The sequence below is a fragment of the Rhinopithecus bieti genome, unplaced genomic scaffold, assembly GCF_001698545.2.
Source record: "Rhinopithecus bieti isolate Rb0 unplaced genomic scaffold, ASM169854v2 scaffold_5022, whole genome shotgun sequence".
Classification (NCBI taxonomy): domain Eukaryota; kingdom Metazoa; phylum Chordata; class Mammalia; order Primates; family Cercopithecidae; genus Rhinopithecus; species Rhinopithecus bieti.
The window spans coordinates 10,598-26,711 of record NW_016804965.1 but is presented as its reverse complement, the minus strand read 5'-3'; the positions used below and the strand labels follow the sequence as shown (position 1 = coordinate 26,711).

The 16,114-nt window shown below is 38.0% G+C and overlaps 1 protein-coding gene across 1 annotated transcript; it reads left to right on the top strand.

The window, feature by feature from the left end:
* The first annotated feature begins 10,031 nt into the window (after window positions 1–10,031).
* Window positions 10,032–10,883, top strand: LOC108528793 (60S ribosomal protein L7). The gene has a single exon (XM_017870775.1). It carries the CDS (start codon window positions 10,032–10,034, stop codon window positions 10,809–10,811), a length of 780 nt encoding a protein of 259 aa, XP_017726264.1. The 3' UTR covers window positions 10,812–10,883.
* Window positions 10,884–16,114: the final 5,231 nt, after the last annotated feature.

The following is a 16,114-nucleotide window of genomic DNA, read 5'->3' as shown; positions in this document are numbered from 1 at the left end:
CAGCCACACAAATTAGGAGGAGCCCAGACCCATAGGGTTGAAAAGCAATCAGACAGAGTACATGATAAATACCACCCACTCCTCAAAACCACCATCCTTCTCCTGTTCGAAATATACTTTAATGGGCAGGGCAGCATCCTTCTGGGCTATGAATGCTACAAGCCTGATTTAGACCAAAGTCTGGTTAAATCCAAAGAGGTCTGCCCATTAAGCTGCCACTGTGTTCCATGGAGAGTGAATTACTCAGGGTAGTCACTTCAGCAGGCAAAATACACTGGAACCATTATTGGGTTTGGAAGTCAGCAGACCGGGCAGAACCAGAAGGATCCTCTGTACCCAAACACTCTAATACACCCCAGAGGAACTTCCATTCTCTCTGCCCCACACTCCACTTGTCTGACAACATGGAGCAATGACCATCACTCAGGTACCCTGTACTGGGCTGGGGCTGAGGACCCAGTGGGGTTGCCAAAGAAACGTCATGTTATGAATGCACATGTGCCTTTACAATGCATTTTCTTTGGCTTGGCAGCTGAAGTGTGGTATGCACAGGTGGCAGGTGGTGGATGGCAGGTGGGAAACTAAGAACCAACTTTGCTTTTTCCCAATTTTCAGGGCCAGCCATGGGAAACATCACTAGTAGTCCCAAATGAGTTCAAAGTGAGTGCCCTGGAGGAAATAGTAACTATTACAACTATAAAATATGTTCTCAACATTTGGGAGTTATAATGATGTTCATCCAAGAGCTTAGACATCATGGCAACGGCATGGCCTAAAATCAATGTACAAGACTAAATGATATGTGAAAAAGTCTGAGACAAGATGACTCCCAGGCCTGCGGGTTTAATTATAGCTTGATTGAAAGTAATTATTGTCTTAAAAAGCCATGTCAATCACAAAGATTGGTCAGTCATGGAAAGTATTGATATTTATAAAAGATAATTTAATCATTGCACAGATAGACATCACAGATAGCTGGAAATGGAATACCGTAAACCCATGTTTTCTAAATGACCCTTGGCTAGAAAAGGTAACTGAAACCAGAGGCAATGATTCTTCCTTAGCTATTTTTTTCTTAATTTTGAGATAACTATAGATTCACATGAAGCAGTAAGAAACAATAGAGAATAATCCCACGTACCCTCTACCCAGTGTCCCCCAATAGTAACATCATGCAAAACCATGGTGCAATATCATAACCAGAATATTGACACTGACAGGGTCAAGATAACATCTTCACTACAAGGATCTCTCATGTTGCCCTCTTACAATCATATCCACTTCCTTCTCCCTTGACCCCTCCCTTAGCCCCTCCCACCTCTGCCTCATTTACCTCTGGCAACCACAAATCAGTTCTCCAGTTCTATAATTCTCTCATTTCAAAAATGTTATATAAATAGAATCACACAGTATGTAATCCTTTGAATTTTTTTTTCACTCACAATAATTCACTGGACATTTATCCAAGTTGCTGCCTGTACCAGTAATTTGTTCTTTTTTACTGTGTAATAGTATGGATATACCAGTTTGTTTAACTGCTCACCCATTGAAAGACATTTTTTATTATTTCCAATTTGGGGATATTATGAGTAAAGCTGCTATGCACAAACATTAAGAAGTTTTCATTTCTCTGGGGTAAATGCCCAAGTGTACAATTGCTGGGTCATAGGTAATTGCATGTTTAAGAAACTGCCGAACTTCTCCATAGGTTCTGTACCAGCTTACATTTTCACCAGCAATATAATCCAGTTCTTTTCATCTTCTCCAGCATCTGGTATTGTCACTATTTTTTATTTTAGCCATTGTGATAGGTGTGTAGCAGTATCTCATTATGGCTTTAATTTGCATTTCCCTAATACCTAATGATGTTGAACACATTTTTGTGCATTTATTTTCCATCTGTATATCACTTCAGAGAAATGTCTTTTCATGTCTTTTGACTACTTTCTAGTAAGATTATTTGTTCTTTTATTATGCTATTGAGTTTTGACAGTTGTTTATTTATTCTAATACTAGTGTTTTGTTGGATATATGTCTTGCAAATATATTCTCTCAGTCTGTAGCTTTTCTGTTATTGGCTTAACAGGGTCTCTCACAGAGCAAAAGTTTCACATTTTAATCAAGCGCAATATATCAATTTTCATTTTATGGACGATGCTTTGGTGTCCAGCCTAAGAACACTTGGCCTACTCCTAGATTCTGAAAATCTTATCCTGTGTTTTTTCTATAAAAATATTATCCTGTGTTTTTTCTATAAGTTTTCTATAAGTTTTATAGTTTTGCATTTTACGTTTAAGTTCACAATCCATTTTGGGTTAAATTTTGTATAAGATATGAGGTTTAGATGGGGTTAATTTGACCTTTTGTCATAAAGTTTATTCTCCTTGCATTGAATTGCTGTGGTACCTTGGTCAAAATCAGTTGGGAATATTTGAATGGGTCTTTTTCTGGGTCTTCTATTCTGTTCCATTGACCTATGGGTCTACTCCTCCCCTTCTGTTCCTCCATGAATACCAAGCAATCTTGATTACTGTTGTTACATAATTAGCCTTGAAATTGGATAGCGATTTCTTTCACCTTATTCTTCTTTTTCAAAATTGTTTCAGCTATTCTAGTTCCTTTGCCTTTCCATATAAAGTTTAGAATAATCTTGTCTATATATTTTATGAAAAGTCTTGTAAGGATTTTGATAGGAACTGCATTAAACATGCACAGCAAATTGGAGAAGATTGACATGCTTTCCATGCTGAATTTTCTAATTCATGAACATGATATGTCCATTTATTTTGAGCTTTGATTTTCTTATCAGTTTTGTTTGTAGTTTGTGGAATAAAGTCCTGTTTATGTTTTGTTATATTTATGCTATTTTTTATTTGAGCAGTTGTAAATGACATTTTTCTTTTAATTTCAGCATACTTTTAGTGTTCATTACTAATATATAGAAAAATAATTAACTTTTCTATGTTGATCTTGTATCCTTGCTGAATTCAATTAATTGTTCTGTTCTATGAGTTGAGGCCTCCTCCTTCTCCTCCTTCTCCTCCTCTTCCTCCTCCTCCTCCTCCTCCTTCTTCTTCTTCTTCTCCTTCTCCTCCTCCTCCTGCTTCTTATGTAGGTTCATTGGGATTTTCCACATGAACTTTCATGTCATCTGCAAATAGGGACAGACATATTTCCTCATTTCCAGTATGTGTGTCTATTATTTCCTTTTCTTCCTTTGTTGCACCAGCTAGAACTTCCAACACTACGCTAAATAAGTGGTTAGAGCAAACATCTTTGCCTTGTTCCCATTTTTAAAGGGAGGCATGTAGTCTTTCACCATTAAGCATGATATTAACTTTAGGATTTTGATCGATTTACTTTATCAAGTTGGAGTTCTTTATTCTTATTTTTCTGAGAGATTTTTTGAACAAAAAATGGCTGCTGAATATTTTCAAAAAACCTTTTGCATTGATTGATATGATTATGTGATTTTTCTTCTTTAGCCTGATTCTATGGTGGATTACATTGTTTGACTTTCAAATGTTGAACCAGGTATGCATTCCTGAAATAGACCTTATTTGGTCATACAGTATGATAATTCTTCTTATAGAATTCCAAATTATATTTGCCAATACTTTGTTAAGATTTTTGTGTCTATATGCACAAGGGATGTGGTATTCATCTGCAGTTTTCTTTTTCTTTTTCGTACTGTCTTTATCTGGTTTTGGTATCAAAGCAATATTGGTTTTACATAAAATGTTAGAAGTGTTCCCTTCTCTTCTATTTTCTTGAAAAGATTGTGTAGAACGGTGTTAGTTCTTCTTTAAACAATTGTTAGTAGTCTCTGATGAAAATTTCTAAGTCTGGAGATTTACTTAGGACTTTTTAAATGAATTTGAATTCCTGAATAATTACAGGGATACTCAAATTATCTATTTAATTTGGGTGAGTTATGGTAGTTTGTGGTTTTCAAGGAATCGATCCATTTAATCTAAATTGTCAAATCATGCAGAGTTGCTCATAATATTCCCTTATTATCTATTTGATACCTGCAGGGTCTTTAGTGATAGCCCCTGTTTCATTCCTTATGTTGGTAATTTGCATATTATCTGTTTTTTTCTTCATCACCGTTGCTAGAAATTTGTCAATTTTGTTGATCTTTTCAAAGAACTTTCTTTTGTTCAATTGGTTTTCTCTATTTTATTTTAATTTCATTGATTTCTGCTCTTTATTATTTATTCTATTTTATTTGTTTTGGATTTATTTTGCTCTTCATTTTCTAGATCCTTGAGGTGATAGCTTAGATTACTGATTTCAAACTTTTTCTCTTTTCTAATGAAAGCATTTAGTGCTACAAATTTCCCTCTCAACACTAATTTAGCTGTGTCCCACAAATTTTTATACATTGTACATTAATTTTCATGCAGTTCAATTGTTTTACTTCAATATAATCTTTGACCCATGGATTATTTAGAAGTGTGTTATTTAGTTTCCAAGTGTTTAGAGATTTTGCTGTTGTCTTTCTTTTGGTGATTTCTGGTTTAATTTTATTGTGGTCAGAGAACACATATTATAGGAGTTCTATTCTTTTAAATTTGTAAGTTCGTTTTATGGTCTGGCATATGGTCTATCTTGGTATATGTTTCAGATGCATTTAAAAAAATGTGTATACTCCTGTGGTTGGGTGGAGCTTTCTATAAATATCAATTAGATTTTGTTGGCCAATGATACTGTTGAGTTCTTCTATGTCCTTGCTAATTTTTTGTCTAGTTGTTCTATCAATGTTAATAGAGAAATATTGAAATCTTCAACTATAACTATGAATTTGTCTATTTCTCTTTTCAGTTCTATCAGTTTTCACTTCACATATTTTGCAGTTCTGTTGCTTGGTGTCTACACCTTCAGGATTACTATCTTTTCTTGGTAGATTGACCTTTTGTTATTATATAATGTTCCTTCTCTGTAATTTTCTTTGCTCTGAAATCTACTTTATATGCTCTTAATATAGCCACTCCTGATTTATTTTGGTTAACATTTGCATGACGTATCTTTTTCCATCTTTTCACTTTTAACCTTTCTATATTATATGTGAGGTATATTTCTTATAGACAGCATATAGTTGGATTGTTTCTTAATATACTCTGCCAATCTCTGTCTTTTAGTTGGTATATTTAAATGATTTACATTTAATGCAATTATTGATATGTTATGGTTTAAGCCTGTCATTTTATTTTTTGTTTTCATTTCAGTTTTTCATTTCTCTTTCTTTTTCCCATTTTCCTGTGGGTTACTTGAACATTTTTTAGAATTCCATTTAGATTTATCTATATATATATATTATCTCTCTCTGTATGTGTGTGTGTGTGTGTGTGTGTGTGTGTATAGTTAAATGTATGTTTTTGTATAGGTTTTTTGGTGGTTGATTAGGTTTTACATTATATATTCATAATATATACCTCTACTGACACTATGGGGTTCAGAGATGTGGTCTCATTACTACTGAGGGTGATGAAAGTCCTGACTCTCTTCTGGGTTTCTTCTGACACCTGCCCAGGTGAGGTTCTCCTTGTTACAATCTGGTGAGGATGAGAGTCTTTGTCATAGTTTTTCTGTGGTGTTTAACTGGAATAGAGTAGTTTCCTAAAAGTTTTTGTCTTGCTAAGATGTCCTGTTCCTGGTCCTTTGGCTAAAGAAAGCAGTTTTGTGTGTTGGGGCGTGTGTGTGGCAGGGGGAGGGGAGGTGAGAGAGCCAGAGAGAGATAGAGAGAGAGAGAGAGAGAGTGCATGCATGTGCACATGGTGTTTCCAGGTTGCCAGCTTATTAAAGTCTGAGACTTAGACCAAAAAAAAAATCCAAAGAACCAACCACTATGTTGTTCCTTGGGTTCTGAGGTCTCTAACTGATCTGCCTTCTTCTTCCATACTTCAGAATCTTCTTATGTTAATTTTATGAACACTGTCTAGGGTTTTTCAGTTGTATTTAGCAGAAAGAATAGGGAAAAGTATGTCAACTCCATCTTCCCAGAAGAAGAAATGCTTCTCCTTTAGCTACTTTATGAAGAATATTTAAAGAAATAGAAAGACGATTGGCACAGGTGTTTTAAAAAGACAAAGCACCACTTAGTCATTATACTGCCAGTTGAATAATATACTAATTATCATAAAATTCAAGTTTAATCTGTATTTATTCTGATACGTAGCATCAGGAAATTGGGTTTCTTTTTAAGGCAAAGACAAGCTTTCTTGTTGAATAGTTTGTTTCAATATTTAAAAACTTGTTGAATTCTAATCCTGACATCATAAATATTGTTATATAAAAGTACATTTGTACTAGCTTGCTAGTAAATGCTTATATTTGTGGCAAGTTACAGATAAAACAAGTCTCAGATTAAATTTTGCCACAAATATAAGCATTTATTAGCAGCTAGCACAAAGCAATTGTTTTTTAGCTGGAAGAAGTCCTAGGCTCCGTCTTTTTAAGTGTTCCGACTATACCTTGCAATTTTAAAATATCAATAAAAAAGTGAATTCCAGAAGCAAAATTTGGTTAACCTCTCAGTCAGTATCAAGTCACCAGAATCTTCTAAATTGTGGGAATTTAAGAGCATGTCATATTCAAATCTCAAGCACCAACCCCATATGTAAAGGGAGATGGGCTTCCTAGTTTCTTACTCTCTTTTGTGCAGAGTGGTAAAGCATCTTTAAAATATTTTGGTCAGTCCATATATCTTAAACACCAATAATTTTAGGGAAAGATAAACAATTTCTAAAAGCCATTGTACAAAATAGCAAACCACTAATTATTACCCCATTTACAATGTTAACAAAATGTCTGGTCCCAGAAGTAAGTTCAAGAGATCTGTTGTAAACGATGATGACTACAGTTAACAACATGAATATTGTTTATGTGGCAATTTCTAAAAGTAGATTTCAAGTGTTCTGACTACATAAAGTGTTATGTAAAGTAATGCATATGTTAATTAGCATAATTTAGCCATTCTACAATATCTACATATGTCAAAATATCATGTTATACATTATAAACATATACCATTTTTCTTTTCAATGAAAAAAATTAAAATAAGATAAAATAAAATGTCTGTAGAGTATGTTGTCTGGTTAAATATAAACTAACCATCCCTGGAAACACACATTTTACTTGGAGCAAATGACTGCCCAAATTTGAGTGGAGTCCAAACAATTCGAATGCATGTACATATATAACATGTATATGTTGAGGTATTTAAAACATAATTATTGGCCCCCTAATTCAACATTGTTTTAAATAACTTACTATTCTTGTTTTCAACAACCCACTTGGAAGAAGCAACACATTCACATGAGGAATGATCCATACGACTCCTCCACACCAAAAATTGTGAAGCACATTACTATCATATTTGTATGCTGTTGAAAATCTTTCTGCCCTTTCTCTCTCTCTCTCTCTCTCCCCCCGCCCCGGCCCCCCCCCTCCCCGTTTTTGTTTTGTTTTGTTTTAAGACATAGTCTCGCTCTGTTGCCCAGGCTGGTAACAATCATAGTTGCCCAGGTGGCACAATCATAGCTCAAGGTAATTTCAAACTCCTGGGCTCAAGTGTTGAGCCTGCCTCAGTAGCTGGGACTACAAGTAGTGAGGACTACAGGTGCATGCCATCACATGTGGCTAATTTTTGCATATTTTGCAGTGACGGGGTTTCACCATGTTGCCCAGGCTGGTCTCGAACTCCTGGTCTCCAGCAATCCTCCTGTCTCAGTCTCCCAAAGCACTGGGATTACAGGCGTGAGCCACTGCACCCTGCACCCAGTCCCTTTTCTCATTTTTTCATGAAAACATCCACTAGCGTCACTCTAAGCATCATAGACTGCAGAGTCAATCTCAGAGGTGGGAAAGGACAAGAGGAAGGTAGTAGTGGACAAAGCATTTTACCCTTTCCAGCAACGCAGTAGCTGGTGGCCACCTTGTGTTATAGAGTCACCTCTTATAAGCCCCTGGTTCTCTGTAAGCTTCTGAAAGTCAGTGCTTTTCTGAAGCTTATGTTAGGGTGGAATACACAGAGCATTCTTTAGAATGGCTATTTTCAGACTTAAAAAAAATTCTATTCTAATAGAATAAGGAAAGGGGTTGTTAAAGCCCACCCATAAGCCTACCACTACCCAGGCCCCTCCCCATGTGCTATAGGCTAAACAGTTGTATTTCCCCCAAATTCATAAGTTGAAACCTAATCATGCAATGTGACGCTATTTGGAGGTGGGGCTTTCGGGGGTTGAGTAGGTGATGAGGGTAGAGCCCTCGTCAATGGGATTAGTGTCCTTATGATAAAGAGATCCCAGAGAGCTCTCTCACCTCTTCCACCACATGAAGTTAAAGTGAGATGACAGCCATCTATGAACCAGAGCAGGCCCTCCCGAGACACTGAAAATGCACCTTGATCATAGATATCCCAGCCTTCAGAACTGTGAAAAATAAATTTCTGCTATTTATAAGCCACTCAGTTTATGGTATTCTGTTATAGGAGCCCAAATGCACTAAGACACCAGGAAAGTGGTCCTTAAAATGTGGGGGCTGTCGCACATTTACCAAGTCAAAATCTCTAGATTTAAGATCTAGAGCCAGCATATTTGTCAACTTTCCAGGTCACTTGAGAGAACTCCGCCTTCAGGTCTGTGGATCATGGTTTGAAAGTCACTGTTACAAAGTTAGTTTAATAATTAATACAACACAGAGAAAAAAAAAAACAGATCTTTATGGGAAATATTAAATAGAAGCAGAACAACCAAAAGCTCCAGTCACAGTGAATAATTAAAGGGCAGCCACCACAGACAGCATCCTTGGAGCCCAGAGCAGCCCCAAGCCCAGCCCCAGGTGCCTTCCTGACACTTGCTTCGCTGAGTTAAGAAGTGAATAGTAATACAGGAAATGGTAGGAGTATTTGTCCTTTCAAACTCCTTTCTTTATGAAATAACCTTTTTTTAAAAAAAATATTAACTAACAAAGTCTTATTGAAATATTTTATTATGGATACTTGGCATTTAAAGAGAAATCTATTAGTCAAGCAATGGCATTAATAAAAAGCATTCCTTCTGAAGTTGACAACAATTATTCAATGGATCAGCACCATCAGCTAACATCGATCACTGCCGGGACATGGATAGCATTCCAATCAGAGCACAGAAAGGAGGGTGTTTGGAGGAGTGTACTGTGTGAACCAAATACAAGTAAACAATTACCTATGTTCTCGCACCTGTAATCCCTGCACTTTGGGAGGCCGAGGTGGGCAGATCATGAAGTCAGGAGATAGAGACCATCCTGGCCAAGATGCTGAAACCCTGTCTCTACTAAAAATACAAAAATTAGCTGGGTGTGGTGGTGCACACTGTAATCTCAGCTACTCGGGAGGCTGAGGCAGGAGAATGGCTTGAACTGAGGAGGCAGAGGTTGCAGTGAGCCGAGATGGCGCCACTGCACTCCAACCTGGCGACACAGTGAGACTCCATCTAAAAAAAAAAAAAAAAAAAAAAAATGCAGTGCGTCACCTCCATTTTACAGATGAGTAAAGCACCGCACAGGGAAGTTAATGCTAAAGTATTGTCAACAGATAATGTTAACATTAAGTCGATTTTACATAAACTAGCCATATCTTCAATAAGTTTTCCTCCTTTTTGCATCACTTTGCTTGTATGCAGGGATTTCACAATTTGGCATATAAAACATAGGAATATTTAATCATACACTTAATTCTAAAATAAACCAGAATGTCCAGGAAAGGAATAAATTTAAAATATACATTTTCAAAGAATATTTAGTGGAATGAGGAAATTTCTTGACACAAGCATAAGTAACAAAAAAGTAAAGAATATAAAACTATATTTTCAATTTCAGCATCATTCATTTGATCCCAATTTTGTAAAATGAGCCCATGTTTATGTAGCAACATGTTGAAAAAAGACTGGTAGGAAATATACCAAAACTGTTAACAGTACTTAATTTGGGGTATTAAGAGTAGGGTTTTTTCTTTACACATTTTTTTGTTTCAAAATTATCTATAATAAATGGATATTCGCCTCTTTTTTCCGGCTGGAACCATAGAGGGTGCAGAAGAGAAGAAGAAGAAGGTTCCTGCTGTGCCAGAAACCCTTAAGAAAAAGCGAAGGAATTTCGCAGAGCTGAAGGTCAAGCGCCTGAGAAAGAAGTTTGCCCAAAAGATGCTTCGAAAGGCAAGGAGGAAGCTTATCTATGAAAAAGCGAAGCACTATCACAAGGAATATAGGCAGATGTACAGAACTGAAATTCGAATGGCGAGGATGGCAAGAAAAGCTGGCAACTTCTATGTACCTGCTGAACCCAAATTGGCGTTTGTCATCAGGATCAGAGGTATCAATGGCGTGAGCCCAAAGGTCCGAAAGGTATTGCAGCTTCTTCGCCTTCGTCAAATCTTCAATGGAACCTTTGTGAAGCTCAACAAGGCTTCGATTAACATGCTGAGGATTGTAGAACCATATATTGCATGGGGGTACCCCAATCTGAAGTCAGTAAATGAGCTAATCTACAAGCGTGGTTATGGCAAAATCAATAAGAAGCGAATTGCTTTGACAGATAACGCTTTGATTGCTCGATCTCTTGGTAAATATGGCATCATCTGCATGGAGGATCTGATTCATGAGATCTATACTGTTGGAAAACGCTTCAAAGAGGCAAATAACTTCCTGTGGCCCTTCAAATTATCTTCTCCACGAGGTGGAATGAAGAAAAAGACCACCCATTTTGTAGAAGGTGGAGATGCTGGCAACAGGGAGGACCAGATCAACAGGCTTATTAGAAGAATGAACTAAGGTGTCTACCATGATTATTTTTCGAGTCTCCTCAGCTTAATAAACAGTACCTGCTCTCAAAATGAAAAAAAATAAAAAATAAAAAATAAATGGATATTCATTGTATAATTAGAAAAAATGTAATGTGTTTTAAATGACCAACCTTCTATTCTTTGAAATAATTCTAGTATCTTTTCCACTTATTTATGCATGATTCATGTCCCATGCAGCAATAAAAGTACCCCCAACCCATTTCAAAATTTCCTCCAAGCACAAGGACATTAACCCCAAAATTAAACAAATTGAAGCTTTAAAATTCTGTAATCCTTGGCCTCTATATGTATTGCCACATTTACTTCATACATAGTGAAGATACAGAAAAATATGGAGTTTTACCACAGACTGGTGTGTCTGCCATGTTGTCATTCACATTCTGTTGTATTAACTTTAGGCTTTATAAAGGAATATTTCAAATATTGATTATTGAGATTTCACCTGTTGAGAGGCATTACTTGGGGATATAAATCATACATACATCCTCTTCCTAATTAAGGAGGAAGACTGTCACATGTCATCGGAGACAACAGAATGAACAGCTGCTTCTGCAATGTCAGCTCTTGCATCAGTCAAAATGTTGCTTAGAAACGCTTGTGAGGATTAAGATGAAGTTATATATACTGTTATATATACCTCAGTCCCTGGGGCTGAGGACAGCCACCAGACATACCTGTACAACACAAGGAAGTTTGCAACATTAAATCTTTATTTCAATGGCACACTGTCCATGGAGGATAGACATATGCAAACCTACCCCCAAAGTCCAAGAAAGCTGAGGCTGAAGAAAGAAGCTGACAAGTCCAGTTTCTCCAAAAGAAACTTTTAATAAGGACTTACAAACAGAAGCCCTGTCTGTGTCTTCAGCAGTCGCAAGACAAGAGAAGAGGGTGGTTTGTTTTTTGTTTTTTTTGTTTTTTGTTTTTTGAGACTGAGTTTCACACTTGTTGCCCAGGCTGGAGTGCAATGGCATGATCTCAGCTCACTGCAACCTCCACCTCCCAGGTTCAAGCGATTCTGCTGCCTCAGCCTCCCAAGTAGCTGGGATTACAGGCATGTGCCACTACACCCGGCTAATTTTGTATTTTTAGTACAGATGGGGTTTCACCATATTGGTCAGTCTGATTTCGAACTCCTGACCTCAGGTGATCCCCCTGCCTCAGCCTCCCAAAGTGCTAGGATTACAGGCGTGAGCCACTGTGCCCGGCAAGAGGATGGATTCCAGTGCCATTACCTCTCAGACACAGAGCTTATATAGCACAGGGAAAGGGTGTATATGATTCAGAAGGGATGTGTCGGACAACTGAAGTATGATAATCTCAAGGTTGTTTAGACTTAAGGACAGGATTCGTGGCAAGTACGTGCTCTTACACAAGGGACAATAGATAAACCAGAAATCTTAGAGGGCTTCCTAGAACAGGGTTAATCAGGAGTCAACATGGTGGGTTAGCAAGCAAGATGGAATTGTTTTAGCCTCCACAAATATATAGCAAAGAGAGGGCTTAGACTTCATGAAGGGAAATGAAAAAGTAATTCAGGTTCCAGAATTGCTGTATAGGAGATGTTTGTGGGTGGGAATCTCATCAGGACCAAAAGCACCTTGTCCTGAAGCTATAGTCAAATAGTCCTGGTTTAAGTTCCAATTATCACACTAGTTACCTCTGTAACTATTGATGAACCATGCAACTTCTTTGATCCTTATTTTCTTCATTTGTGGAAGGAGAATTGAAATGTCCAAATAAATAGGATGATTATGGATTAATGTCATTATTGCAGGAGTGGGTTTGTTTAAAAAGTGAGTTTGGCCCCCTTTTGTCCTCTCACACACTCTCTCACCACGTAATGTCTTCTGCCATGCTACAATACAGTACAAAGGCCAGATGTAGCCCCTCGATCTTGGACTTCCCAGCCTCCAGAACCATAAACCATGTACTTTTTTTTTCCTGTGGAATACCACAGCATACCAGTCTGTGATATTCTGTTACAACAGCATAAAATGGATCAAGACAACTGATTAGTGGGATGCATATCAATTTAGTGTGCTGTGATTAGCATTTTTAAAGTGAAAAGTAATGGACTAATTAGAGTTCATCAAATGCAGTAAAGGTAAATTTCATGAAATTCTTGTTTCAATGTTATACATAGGCATACATTGGTACATGTATACTGGATTGTGAAGTAAAATGTGTTTCTTCCTGAGTCAAGGTCAAAAAACTATGAAAACGACTTCTTTAGAGAAAACTAGATTTCAAATTCCCCATTCAAAGGCTCACATCACAATGATTCAGAGTTTGAAGGGAATAGAATAAGAACTAATTAGAAATAGTAAGGACAGGATCTCAAGTGATTGCTGGGCCAGCCTTGAGTGTGTCCACACTCCGCTGGACCTGTTGATAATGTGTAGTGAGCCAGGTTGGCTTATCACTGGCAAAACAAACCCTCAGATTGAAGAGATTTGATTTCCAGGAATCTGGGTGATAGCGGCTTCCTTCATATTTTCCAGGAAAACCACTAGCCCCCTCAACTGGGGTACCCCACATTTTGTTCACCTCTTGCTCTGTGGCACTCTTCACCTGGGACCTAATTTCTTACCTCCCTCCTGCCATAACACACCTGGTGTTGGGCCTTGTTCTCACTCTTCCTTGCCTGAGCTCACTCAGGTCTGTGGACTTCGCTGCTCTGCCTCCAGCTTACCCATTGTTTCTACTCTGTGCCTCCAAGTCCCCAACCCCATTACATTCTCTGGCCCAGGCCCAACACTTTGCCACCCCCTCACATCCCATAATCTGCCCCCAAATGAAATTTATTTTCCCAGCTCAACTCATGGAATGAGAAAAGATGAAACTCCTCTCCAACATGAAAACCTTTCAATAGTTTCCTCATCTTTACATTTAACTTACCTTGTGTGTCTTCACCTATCACCAGAACAGACCAACAAGATGGAGCATTACCAGAAACCCCCTTCTTGTGGCACTGGCCTCCTAATATTGCCACCAGCAGCAGGCCAGGAGTTCCACTCTTTGTAGTACCTCCCAGCTTATATGTGCCCACCAGAATCTTAGGCATGATTGGGCAGAGCCTTGCTGAGGTCCCAACAGCCTATGTCTACCACTGTCATCTGGGAAATTATCTGGATGTGTTATAGGCTCCAAATATACTACCAGGATATCATGGGATTGTTTATAAAAATTAATTTATAACCCACAGTGAGAAAGAAGGGGAAAGAGACCATAATAAGTTAACACATTCAGGGATGGGTATTAGAGAGGATAGGATGACCTTACTGCTTGAATCCTGGAGGTTAGCAGTGTTCATTTGTCTTCTCTCTCTCTCTCTCTCTCTCTCTCACACACACACACACACACACAACTCCCATATATACGTCATTAACCTTTCCTACTGATGGCATGGTTACAAGGACTAGAATGGAGATTTGAGCAGGAGGACTCATGGATGGAAGTTTCCCTGGGCCAATGACACACAATTGGCTGCATTAAAGAGATTCAGCTGCCGCTCACCATTTAGCTGATGAACCAACTTAGGTTTATTTGTGTTTCCTGGGCAAATGGCACATGGGCAGAATGGGTGCTAAGAATTAGGACCTCATGAATATTATGTGTTCATCAAATGTAACCTGAATACATGTGCTTTTTTATATTTAGAATCTCATATGTCACACATATGTAGTGTATATGAATATTTAGAGTCTGTAGCCTTATGAATATTAGGGATCTTTTGGTCTTTTTAGCCCTTCTTATCTCTGTTTAGCCCACACATGCTCTACTGACTGACTGCTAATCTATATCTAACATCCCCTAAAATGTGTCACCTATGGTTTATAAACATATTCATCTTTTACAATAGAATTGAATATTCTCAAAAGCAAACACACATTATAACCACATTGCCCCCAATTGCCACCTAGTAATTCTGATCAAAGAAAGAAATGAGTTTAAGCCAACAGAATTTATCTGCATAGACACAGTGAACTGGCCTGGCATCCGGAGCAAGTCAGCTGGGTTTAAACCTCTATGAGCTGTGTGACATAAGTCAAGTCACTTAACCTCCCTATGTTTCAGTTTTCTCAGTCATAAAATGAAGATGAGAATGCTATCTACCACCTAGGGCTGTTGTGAAAATTAAATGAAATAATCTCAGTGAAGTACTTAAAATAGTGCCCACAACATAGTAAATGTCATTTGAGGGATACTGTTATTGCTTTCCATAGAGCCCTCACATAGTCACCTGAGAATATCCCTTCACCTAAGTCATCATCTCGACTTGATGTCATCTCTAGGTCTGGAATCTACTTCCATCCCCTTTAAGAAAGTTAGGATGGTGCTTGTCTTATCTCGGGTTGTGTTTATAAGGCAAGATAAATGTAAATACGACACAATTGTAGTACAATGAGGTCAGCCAATGAAAGGACGATGCAGTGTTATAATTTCCAGATTCCTCCCCTATTGTTTCTCCTGTGACACACTACAAATTTCCACAACTTTACCCTTCTCTATAGAACTCACAATTTCCATTTTCGATAGAACTGATTTCACTGTAGTTTTCTGTTCTTTTCCTTTCCCTATCCAGTTTAAAGCTATTAGCTAGCTTCTGAGCAAATGAAATTCACCCCTCCATCCACTCTCTACTCTCAGCCAAAAATGCATCATCCTGGTGTCTTAAACTAGGGTTCACACATCCAAATCCCACTTGTCAACACTACCTGCATAGCCAGTCACTTCCCTCTGGGATCTTCCTCTATCATCCAAGTCTCTTCCAAAGGTAAAAAGGATGACTAATTACAATAGTCACTATCTTAGTCCATTTTGTGCTGCTATTAACAGAATACCACAGACTGGGTAATTTACAAGCAATAGAAATGTATTTCTTATTATTCTAGGGCTGGGAAGTCCAATAACATGGTGCTGACATCTGGCGAGGTCTTCTTGCTGCATCATAACATGGCAGGAGGCATCACACAGTGGAAGAGCAAAGAGGGCAAGAGGGAGCAAGAGATAGAATTTGCAGCCTCATGACCCTTTATAATTGCTATTAATCCACTAATCAGGATGGAGCCATCATGAGACCTCTTAATGGTCTTACAATGACAATTAAATTACAACATGAGGGAATAGGGGGAGCAAGATGGCCGAATAGGAACAGCTCCAGTCTCCAACTCCCAGCGCGAGCGACACAGAAGACCGGTGATTTCTGCATTTTCAACTGAGGTACTGGGGTCATCTCACTAGGGAGTGCCGGACAATCGGTGCTGC